The 11,586-nt window shown below is 35.7% G+C and overlaps 1 protein-coding gene across 1 annotated transcript in view; it reads right to left on the bottom strand.

Moving 5' to 3' along the window:
- Positions 1-4,752: 4,752 nt before the first annotated feature.
- The window catches only part of si (sucrase-isomaltase (alpha-glucosidase)), a 57,613-nt gene continuing 50,779 nt past the window's right edge, over positions 4,753-11,586 (bottom strand). The window contains exons 45-48 of the mRNA XM_055027929.1: positions 11,214-11,302; positions 9,762-9,811; positions 7,883-8,053; positions 4,753-5,852 (exon numbers count right to left, since the gene is read on the bottom strand). Of these exons, the coding sequence (XP_054883904.1) occupies positions 5,778-5,852; positions 7,883-8,053; positions 9,762-9,811; positions 11,214-11,302 (385 nt within the window). The 3' untranslated portion in view covers positions 4,753-5,777. The remainder of the gene's footprint in view (positions 5,853-7,882; positions 8,054-9,761; positions 9,812-11,213; positions 11,303-11,586) is intronic.

Below are 11,586 nucleotides of genomic sequence, written 5' to 3'. Positions count from 1 at the left end.
TATGGTGAAGATTACCAAGTTGTGCAAAACCTGGTGGAAGGTTTGTTTAGCTTTAGAATGAGACTATTGTAATGCAGTGATGTGACTGTTCAAATAAAATAAATAAAATGTGTCTTATTCAGCCCATTTTAGCTTTTTAACAATGCAATTTAATCCAAAATATCACTAGCCAACAAACAATAACTAAACAAGGACTTTCCTGAATGCAGAAATATTGCATATTTAGGCCTTGATCTATTTTTTACACTCACTTTTCCTGTGCTGATGCTGCTTGTGAGTTACTTAAGCATTTTTCTTTTTCTTATTTTATATTTATTGCACCCCTTTCTTTCATTGTTTCAGCTCGAGATTTTATATAATGCAAGACTTCTTTCCAACTTTTTTCTTTCTCTCGTTGGGGAACTGCCTCTTCACTGTCTTATGCAGCAAAGCGTTTTTCATTTTCATTGTCTCAACAGTCACATTTGTTCTTTCCTTCTCTCTCTTTCTCTCTTTGTCTCCAAGCAGTGTCTCTTCTTTCCTCTTGATGAGGCCAGCCCCTTCATGGTGATGAGGCAGACAAAGGGTGATTAAAATGGTGTCTTATCTGGAAGCCAAACTGACCTCAATCAGATCTACTCTTGCAAAAGGACATTCCCGTCCACTTCATGTCCTTCCATCCATCCACAGCACTCAGTGCAGTGTCTGACTCTCATCCACAGTTCTTTATTTTTCCTGACCCACTCTCTCAACATGTCACTGCTCCGCATCTCGCACAGCTCCTCTCTCGCTTCTTGGACCTCTCCCTATTTTCACAATTTGTTCTCTGACATTACCCTAAATTTGTCATCATAGACAGTATTGTTATGTGTTTGAAAATCAGTTGCAAAGAAAGTCAGAGTTCTTTAAGTTTGCTTTTATTCTTAGGATGTTCACATAGACAAAGATACCTTACTGATAAAATATATTTTACTGGCTGATAAGCATATTGCTAAGTGTTCATACTGTATAAAACTTTTTCGCATTCAGGGAAATGATAAATGGTTTGTTAGAGAACACTATTGGAAAAAAAAATAAATCAATAACACCATGAATACGACAAAGACACCAAAAAGGTCAGGAGTAAAGTTTTGGAGAACATTAGAGCAGGATCGTTTGATACAAAATGTCCAAAGAACATCCACTGTGGCCATCAAAGATAGTGTAATTGCAAACCTAACAGGACATAGCCATCATTTTTATACATTTTGACTTTAGAAATCTGAAATTTGCTATTGTATCTGACCACATAGAGAAATTTAAAGTTAATTTAATGACTTTATGACTTTAGATCAAAAGTTCTAAAGTCAACAGAGTATGATTAAAGTCTTTCAGTATTTGTTTTTCTGTTCAAAATATGGTCACCCTAGTTCATATCAGTCTATATATGTTGGAAAGACTCAGTTCTATGCAGAAGAAAAAAAAAAAGAAAACAAGCAAAAAGGAAACAATCAAAACAATATTTTAATTTATTTCCAGTTCATAACTATGCACTATTTTAGAATGGCATCATATTAAATCCCAGTGAAATATATTCAAGTTTGATGCAAATTTGATTAAAAGGTGCGAATACTTTTACAAAGAACTGGTAGCAATGTATTTTATGAATGTCAGTCAGGCATAAGTTGTTGCCACTAACCCACAAACTGATGATTGTTGCCACTTGTCCCGTTTTCTTCATGTGAGCCAAATGGGTTACATATTTCAGTTACAAAATTTTGAGCCCGAGTGCACACTAAATTATGAATACGTGTCATTTATCAGGGATGATTTTAATCTACAGTGAATCAAAGAGGTAGATACTTAAGTAAATGTGTTTCTAATGAGTTAGAGCACAATTATACAAAAAAACGAGGAAAGGCAACCCTAAAATAACCAAAGTAAACAGAACATCTTTACCTCCCTCTGTGTATGTAATGAGTGGAGATTACTCATTTGTTTATTGGATCTTTTTTTTAGCTGATGGCAACACGGAGCAGCTGCCACATATTTGTCTAATGTTTAGATGAGGCAAGCTTAGAAACAAACAATTTTTCAGAAGTTTGGCCCAAGATGTAATTAACTTCAAATAACCCTAGAGGGCTTACAGCCTAAACACACACCTTATATCCTTGAAAACAGCAGCGAGTGAATTTAATTTAGGCTTGCAGGTGATCATGCATGCAAGGTTATTTGTGACATTATGCATACTGTCTGGGGTATTGAATTACTTAGTCACCAGAGGCATTTGACCAGCTCTGCTGAATCGGAAGTGATGCAATCAGTGTGGCTCCATTTTCAGTGATATTTAAATCCTTTTCTGCATGGATGGTCCAGCCAATTGGGGAATCTTTGTTCTGTGCATGCCCCCTTTCTGGTTTAATGCGTGAGGAATGTTGGTAAATGTGAGTGTGTGGGTGTGCCGCTATGGCCTTTGATGAGATTTGTGAATTTGTGCGCGCGTGTGGCCATCCTTTGGTGCTTAATCCACAATCCGTTGAAAGAAATGCATTTTTCTCATCAGTGCTCTATCCAGAGAAGGAATCTTTCTCAATTTGCACTGACTCGTAAGTAACCTTGCAGCTTCACTCCACTTTTACTCCCCATTAACAGTGACATTGTTCCTTTTGCAACTTTAACTGGTGAAGAAGAACGAACTGCATCGTCCATGTGCTTTCAAGTTATATTCAAAGAAACCACACATGGCTTGCTTTAAAGTTAAGGCCAGTTTTAAAGTGGAATAAAATGCTGTCACGTTGTTGTGATGTGTAATGTTTGTTTTGTATCATCTTGTTCTTTCCTTCCTTCCTTCCTTCCATCCATCCATCCGTGCTTATTGTCAGCAGATATTGGCTGAGATATTTATTTTTTCCTTGTGTTAAATGATGATTGAATTTTTGTGCCTATTGCTTTTAGTTTTTTAATTCAATATTCTGTTATTGTTTAATAGCAACTTGACATTTTTCTGTTAGTCAGAATATTTAGCGGTACTCAAATACAGTTGATCTCTTTTATGTTTCAGTCTGCTGTACAAGGGAACAACATTTGAAAATGTGCAAAAACAAACAAAAAAACAACATGTCTTTATCAGATTAAATTACTTTTAATACTTATAGTTTGACACAAAGGTTGATTTAGGCAGACAGAAGCGTTATATAATCAGGACACTTTGTGAGTGTGCTCTGAAAGGAGCCTTATGGCTATCAAGTTATCCACGACAAGCTGATCTGTATTGTGGCACAAGAATGACGGAAAAAAGCTGATAAAGGCATCACATTTGGAACATTTGTCATAAGATGTCATCTAGTATACTGCTTATATAACAGAAAATAAATAAGAATGTGTTCCCTTGAAAGTGTCATGTCATGCAATGCCAAACATTAAGCAGCCTGCTGTGCAGTGTGTGGGCATGTCTTCCCTTGCAGAAATGCATATCAGCCATGATGAAGCAAAGCACAATCTATGATCTATTCAAAATAGAATTTAATTCCTTTTTCATGTCAAAGCCTATTACTTTTGCTCGGATTTGGTGATTTACATTTAGCTGCAGTTTTTAATAACATTCAAGACATACGATTAAAATAATATTCAACATGAACTGCTTAGAAGAAAGAGTTTTCTGCAGGTTCCAATATATGAAACAACACAATATTTTAACTGGAATGGCATTGGGCAGAATGCAACTTAGTATAACTTCACTGATTTTCTTGGCAGCTATAGAATAACTTAGCCAACCTACATTTCAAAATCGGCACCTCTTGTGTTTGACAAATAGGAAAATGAGTAAAGGCAAATTATATGAACCACAATTTGTTAATTTAGGAAATTTCATCTATAAGAATTTTGAAGACAGAGCTTTAAGTTGATCTTTTCTCTCTCTCTCTTATATTTCAGCTACATTCGGCTAAAGGAACAAAGTACATTATGTTCTTACTTGGATAACCATCCTGAATTTGAGACTGTTTAAAGTCCAGAAAATAGTGAAATGCCCCTCTGTGATATTTAAATTGTATGGTCAGTCAGAAACAAAATACTGATGGGAGAAATGTTCAAATCAAGGTAAGATTTTTTAAATCAATTACAAAACAACCCCATAATTCAGTGTGAAATCCACTGCATATTTAGCATTATTAACATTATTACATTTTGCTTGGTGAAAATAATGAATGTTTCTATTCGAAAGTTTCCTCTTCATGGTACCTTTCAGAATAGTCAAGAGAATTTCACGTGATTCCAGGGTCCATCGGTACCATGTATGCATCCACAGCATTTCAGAAACACCCTGGCTAAATCAGGACACAAATACGTTTAATAGGCATCAGTTACAGGTTGTAATGCAAGATAAGGCCTGCAGTGGGAATTAGTACAGGGCTGTTTGAGTGAGTGAGTGGCACATTAGCGAGGATAACCAGAGTATTTAACATGTGAAATTGCTCATGACAAACAAGTAAGATTGTTACTGTTTGACTTGGGGCGTGTAGGTTAGTGGGAATGTAAAAATTATGAATAGGAATCTGGGGACCAGTCCAGGTATGAGGCAATGTTACTGTCAAAATAATGTGTTGAACATGACAGAAGCAGCACACTTTAGTATTACACATCTTGCATTTGCATTTGGTTTGTATTTTATGGAAATTTAACTGTTAGGCGAGTCTGAGAAAGAGACATGCGAGAAGAGAAGTCATTATTTTCAATATGTAAGTTGTCACTGGAAAATCAGAGTCTGCATTACTGGGTAAATAGTTGCAAGTGCAATTTCACATAAGCAAATGCTTTTATTACAGAAGTAATGGCTGAAGCATCAACCAGCATGCAGATGAACCATTTGTGCTTTCATTATCTTTCAGTTTTGGTAATCACTTCACTCTGACCCCCCCTCAATGTCTATCAAAAGACACAAAGCACAATGACATTCAATAACTGATTCACATAAGTATACAAAAGCATACCAAAAACATATTTAGAGCACACGTTCCATCCCACACACCTTTCATGTCTAACAACCTTCAGATGTTGTGTTTTTCACTATCACTGTCATGTTGCTCTATGTTTTTGTTTCCTTCTTCATCTGTGACTGACTTGCGTCTTGCAGTCATTCTGGTGACAAAGACGCATTTTTTACTGCAACTCATTTAAAACCATATTGTCTGGCAAGACAGTGTCCATAAAAATGGCTCTAAAAATGTACTGATCCACAAAAAGTAAGACATAAATTAACTATTGTGTGAAGTTTTAGACCTCATCATTTGTGCAGAGAATAAAGACATGTATAGAAGCATATTAAAAAGCAGGAGATGCTATTTGAGCGTTTATGACTTTACTTTCTTAATATGTTACTGCATGAAAAGTTCATGCAAGGGCTAAATGTTTCTTAAGACTTTCTTCTTTCCTTCCTTCCTTCCTTCCCTCCTGATTGAAAAGATGAATGTGCAGTGACATTGTTATATAAATGACAAAAATAATTTTGTTGGAGACATTTTGACTGTATGAATATCAAAAAAATGCTTTCTTTTTTCACTTCAACATACTTAGACCAATCGTTTTTATTAATATTACACTATTAAGAAAAAAAAGTTAAAGAAAAAATTGCAGTTTGTACATTATTTCAAGTTTCAGTCATCACATATTTTCTTAAGTTTCTTAGCATTTCATTTTAAGGCACATGAATTAAAAAAAAACATGTTTAAAAAAAATGACACAAATACAATAAATTAAGGCTTGATGTTAAAATCTGGTTAATTGGATCAATAATTAAATAGCAAAAAAACTGATGGTTTCTCTCAGCCAGTCTTCCATGTGATGCTGAAAGGATGGTGCAGAGGAACAGCCTTTGAGGTAGCATCAATATGCAGCTCCTACATAGAAAAAAAGAAGAATGAATGAATGAGCCATTGGACGCTGTGCTGTATGTGTAAAAACAACAATTTCAAAATATAACCATTTGCTTTACATGATTTTCAATCTCCATGGCCATGCATAATAAGTGTGCAGAGACTTATTATGCATTTGTCTGAACTACTTCATTGAGCTATAACAGGTACATGCTTAGAAGCTGCTTGGTTGGTAATATCAGTCCTAATGTACCGTACCACAAGACAGTTTTCTGCATGATTGTAGCTACCTTGTTTTATACGGGGCAGAAATGACTCTCCTACCTCACTGTGTCTCGATGACACCGCCATCTGCTTACTGATTCATTTACTGATGTTCAAGAGATTGTTTCATACTGAAAAACTAGTTGTTATTTCCATTAATAAACTGTCATCTTTACTCCATTTCTCTTATTTCTCTCTGCCCACTCATTCTCCATAGAAATCCTTTTCAGCGTGTTTCTCACTCTTTCGATGGGATATATTTCTGCCGTTTCTTTATTCACAGTCAATCTTTCCATCCCCAACACAGGTGCAACCCGACCACAGAAGTCCTGACTTTTTTTATATGCAATTCTCGACCTCTTGACTTACTTCGCTGTCTAACTTCTCAAGTGTCAGATCAAATCTGAAGATGGGAGGCTTTTTCACCTCTGATTATTTAAGGATTTGCACTGGGTATCATTTTTATGCTGTCAGGAAGAAAACCGAGTACAGGTACACAACCTCAACAGAAGTATTTCACAGCAGCCAAAAGTGTGAAGTAACACACTATCTCCTGTCAACTTTTATTTTATTTTTGAGCCAGTTCTTCATATTGCTTGTGTCACTGCACTGTCCACCTTTGCATTGACTGGTCTTTACTTTCAAATCCTTTTCTGTTTATTTTACTCTATTGGACTATTGTTGCCACTATATCTTTGAGCTATTTTGGGTTTTCTACCACCTAAAGCCCTGATGTGCTCAGCAACAATCCCACTGAAGTGTCCCTTAGTTGAACCCAGAATTTGTTCCAGTTCTGGCATGTGGACCATGACCCTTTTCCTTCAAACAGGACCAGAGTAGGTTCATTCAAAATCAGTTTGTGAAGTAACTTTGATGTGAGGAAGAAAAGAGGAGTGCGCAAATGTTGCGCTGAAGAGCGACTACTAAAAATCAAACTAACCTGAATCGTAAGCCATATTGGATATTTGTAATGGTTTTGTTTTAACCTTTATGAATGCTCATGAGTTTCCTAAACATTTCTTTCTGTCAGAGCAACAGCTGATATGACACTTTTGCAAAAATTAAAAATGCAAGCAATTTTAAAAAAACTCTGTCCTACATCAAGTCCTGTGTTCATCACAAAATGGAGACAAAACAATAGTGTCACAGAGAATAGAGCATTAATTACAGCTATTACACCACAGAATGCAACACAGCAGGATATGGGCTGTGAATCTTGCTTTGCTGGGCATTTTAAGCAGACTAGAAGATGCCCAGTCAACTCAAACATGTGTTTGCTTGTCTGGTAACATGTGTGTTGAAATGTGAAAAAAAGCTGGATGAGGAATGACAGTGATGCACAAGAAGCTGCAGATGTCAGACACTGATTAATTTGCTTAGGCAAGGGTTATTAGAGCAGAAAGCAAGCCAAATTCACATGAAAAATCACTAAGAAACTATGTTTATACATACTGGTGAAACTTAACTGAACTTAATTTAGTTTTTTTATTAAATTTTCTACTTTGGTAAAGATAAATTACAAACCCTATACTTTAGACAAGTCTATATTTATATTTCACTCGAAATGAATGTGACATTTTGAGTGTAAGATTTAACAGAAATAATCTTGTGATGCTTATAGATGTAGAAGAGAGCCTTCTTTGCCAACACTAAAATGTAACTTATTGTCTCTTTTTCCCCAATCTGTCTTTCAGTTCTATACAATTTTTGTTCCTGTTATTTAAAAGCAGAAAACAATAAAAAAAAAAAAACACCATCATAAACAATGAGAATTTGAAAACACTTCTGACCTCAGTGGAGGTGTTGTGCACCACATTTAGCGAATGTGTCACGCCACTACTGTCTGTCAGGGTCGCCTCGGTGATCTTGACGGTGCCTGCCCCCCAAACCTTCACGATTCCCAGGATCAGATGATCAGGAGGTGATAGAGCGTTGTGAACAACCTGACTAGACAACATTTTCTGGAGAAACAAAGGAAGAAACTGATTATTTGTAGTTATCAAATACATGCAAATGCAATACAAAATGTTACCTATTTAAATTAGGTTGTTTATCTGATAAAATACATTTTGTGCTGCTTTTTCAACAGTATACTAAGAATTACTTTCTTTTCCACACATTGATCTGCCTGTATGAATGCAGTTCATCTTATATCAATTTATTCTAAAAAGCAATTAACTCTATATTAGTTATTTTATTCCAAACAGTTTCACAAGACTGTATATCACACCTTTTTCTATAGATTAATGTTGGCATGACAGATTTTGGCCCCAGGAACCATTTGTCATTTACTTCATTCAGGTAACGCCATTTCCTTCCAATTGGCAATTAGTGGATTAAAGAAATAAAATAACCACGATGCCTACAGCACAGAATGACAAAGAGATGAATGGCCAGCCTTCATGTTGAACTTTTCCAAAAACTTGGAAAGACTAAAGTGTTGTCCTCGAGTTACAGGACCAAATCCCCTCACCTACCCATGCAAATGCACAATAAATGTTCACAGAACCCATCCAAAATGGACAATAATCTGCTTATCTGTCAGACAGAACCGACTGCATCACCCAACTTATCCTCATCTTTTCACATCCGTTTATTCACGCATACATACACAAGCATTTACACTGGCTCACTTTCCTTTTTCTGCTGCTCTGTCTTCGATCGGCTGCCAGATAATGTGTCTGTTTTTATCACCATGTAAAATTGCTTTGGACTGAACCTGAGGACAGCCACAGATGTTTGGCCAGCTAACTGTAACATTGTATACTGTAGATGGGCGCTCATATGTATGCCTTGGAGCATTATTGTGCAATGAATGTGTGCTTGTGTGTGCCTGTGATTGTTTGGCAGGAAAACAAAATGAAACAACAAATAGAGCAGTGATAGTCCTATTAGTCCCAGTGACTTGGAAGCTACTGACATATTTGACTGAAAGTGAGGTCTAGTCAATATTTCCTGATAATCAAACTTAGCCATAAGTCTTGGACATGAATAGGTTTGCATCCACCCTGTATCTGTTTTTTTTTTTCCCCCTAAATTGATTATCCTGTCATAATTCCACTTAAAAACATAATGAAGATGTTTTGGTTCGGTTGCATAGTGTATTGGTTCCCTTAAAAGCTCATAGTGTTTCTGTTCTAAAGGACAGTAAATATACTCTGAGACTATGTCCTTGCAAAGTCAAGTAAATTTTTTAAAGCATCTTTCTCCTCTTTGTTTTGGTTCTGTGTCCACACTGAAACATTATTTATTCTCCCTGGACAATAGAGCTATTTGAAAAGAGGCTGTTTAAAGAGATGTGGCTTGTTTTAGTAAAAAAAGAAAGAAAATGAAACTCGAGTCTGTCATTGGGATGATGCAGTGGGTATTTTATTCTCCTTTAGTAAACTGTCGAGGACAAAGAACAACCTTGCCAACTTTTTAAGTTTATAGTAAAAACCACTGGCCAAAGAGAAATATATAACTGAAAAAAAGCTAATTTTTTAATATTTCTATTCGTATTTCAGCAAATGACATACCTCCAAACTGAACTCAAGGTTTTTTAACAAAGCATTGCCAAATAATGACACACATTTTTAGTCATCCACAAAATCTATGCATACAGATGCATGGTGTTTAGATAACCGTTGACAGAAATATAGAAGAAATTTAGTTGGCCCTTGAACTCACCCCTTCTGCCTTAAGGGAGGTTAGCAGATATTGGTTTTTTGCAACAGTGTCTGTTGGGGAAAAAATGAGAAAGTTAAGTACAGAGCAGAGACATGGAGTATAAATTGGTGTGTAACTTCAGAATGAATGTCATGGAGAGATTCAGGACAAGTACTGAACTTTTACAGTGGTTGAGTATTTTAGTAAAACAGCACTGGCTCAGTTATAACCCCAAGTTGATTTCAGGCCGAGTTAAGTTAGCAAATGACAGACTTCTATCAACAAAGTAACTTAATTAGAAGTACAACTGCCTAACTGGATGAAACTGAGTAATTAGCTGGCTCTGTAAGTGGGTAAACAGGAAAGTGTGTGACTGAAAAGTCAAGAGCCTTACTGACGGTGGAGTGAAATAAAGCTAAAGCCTTCAGGACTTAAAACAGGAGAATAGAACATAATACAGGAGAGCACAGAGTAAACTAAGAGGCAAAACAAACATAAAAAAACACAGACAGGACATGCCTTTCACAGAGTAATGCATTTCCTAACAGAAGCACTTCATCTGCTAAATTAGTTTAAGTGTATGAGAGAACAATCTAAGAATGAATAAGGAAGTTTACAGAAAATCCTCTGCTTGGCTTGATCTGTTAAGGTCTATTTAAATTTATAGCTTTGCTAAATTTAGCTACAAATTCTTCCCAAACAATTGTAGTAAATTATAGTTTTTATCTTCTGTAAATGTTGTACATTTCTAAATGTACTCAGGAAACACAAAATCCAAATTTTTGAAAAGCTAAATCTTCTATGAACATAACTATTTTTCTTTTAAACAAAGTTGTGCACAAAAAGATGCAATAATGTTGTTTGGGATGTCCAAGCAATTTTTTTCTTACATATTTATGTTCCCATTTTAAAAATGATTTTCCCAATTTTCTAAAGTTGTGTACACCAAATGGTATGTTTCATTGCTATTCCCATTAATTTACATGTTTTTTAAGTCTTAGATCTAATCCTGAAAATATATTTTACACAGAAATCAAAGTTGTCCAGCAGAGTTACTTATGTCTTTCACAGAGAGGAAATGTCATTGCTATTGAAGCTGATGATGTGGTAATTTATTGAGTTGCATCCTTTAATTGTGACAGTGTAGTACTCATAATTAATTTAATTTAACCACATAAAAAGTAATAATGAAAACTACTCAATAAAGCCCTCACAAAAAACTCCACACAAAGCTTTTGTGTATATTGAATCTTGCTTTGTTGCTTTGTTGAATCTTGTATTCAACAGTTTATTTGAAATCTGATTTTGAATTGGTGAATATGTATGCAGACATGCAACATGAATTGGACTCTTTAATGTGTTTGTGTTTTTGATATATTATTGACTATCATAAATAAGTACCTCATAAATATACACACACACACTTAACATGCAATGGTAAGCTTCTCTTTGGATGAGTGACCTTTCACTCACCTATTCCTTCGCCGTCATCCCAGAAGACAGATCCTTCAGCAGTTCCAGAGTCACTCAGGGCAACGATGAGTCCCATAGGGTTCCTCCGACTGAAAGGAATGAGGGAGACAGGATTAGAGCTAAAGGAGCTTCTCTGTTTATACCTGCTGCTCCAGACAAATACATTTCCATTTCTGCTTAGGGGATCCACCTGATCAAACTGCTGCTGGAAGTGTTAGTGTTGCTCTGAGTCATTCTGTTGTTTCACATGCTGCATGCATGCGACTAAATCCAAGTAAAACTGAATTAAAACAGCAACTTCCTGACTTGTGCTTGACAAGATCAAATTTTACAGATTAATTTATTTACATTTGCAACATGTGGTATCATCTCT

The sequence above is a fragment of the Poeciliopsis prolifica genome, unplaced genomic scaffold, assembly GCF_027474105.1.
Source record: "Poeciliopsis prolifica strain line A6 unplaced genomic scaffold, Auburn_PproV2 SCAFFOLD004, whole genome shotgun sequence".
NCBI lineage: Eukaryota > Metazoa > Chordata > Actinopteri > Cyprinodontiformes > Poeciliidae > Poeciliopsis > Poeciliopsis prolifica.
This window is presented reverse-complemented; position numbering and strand designations above follow the sequence as displayed.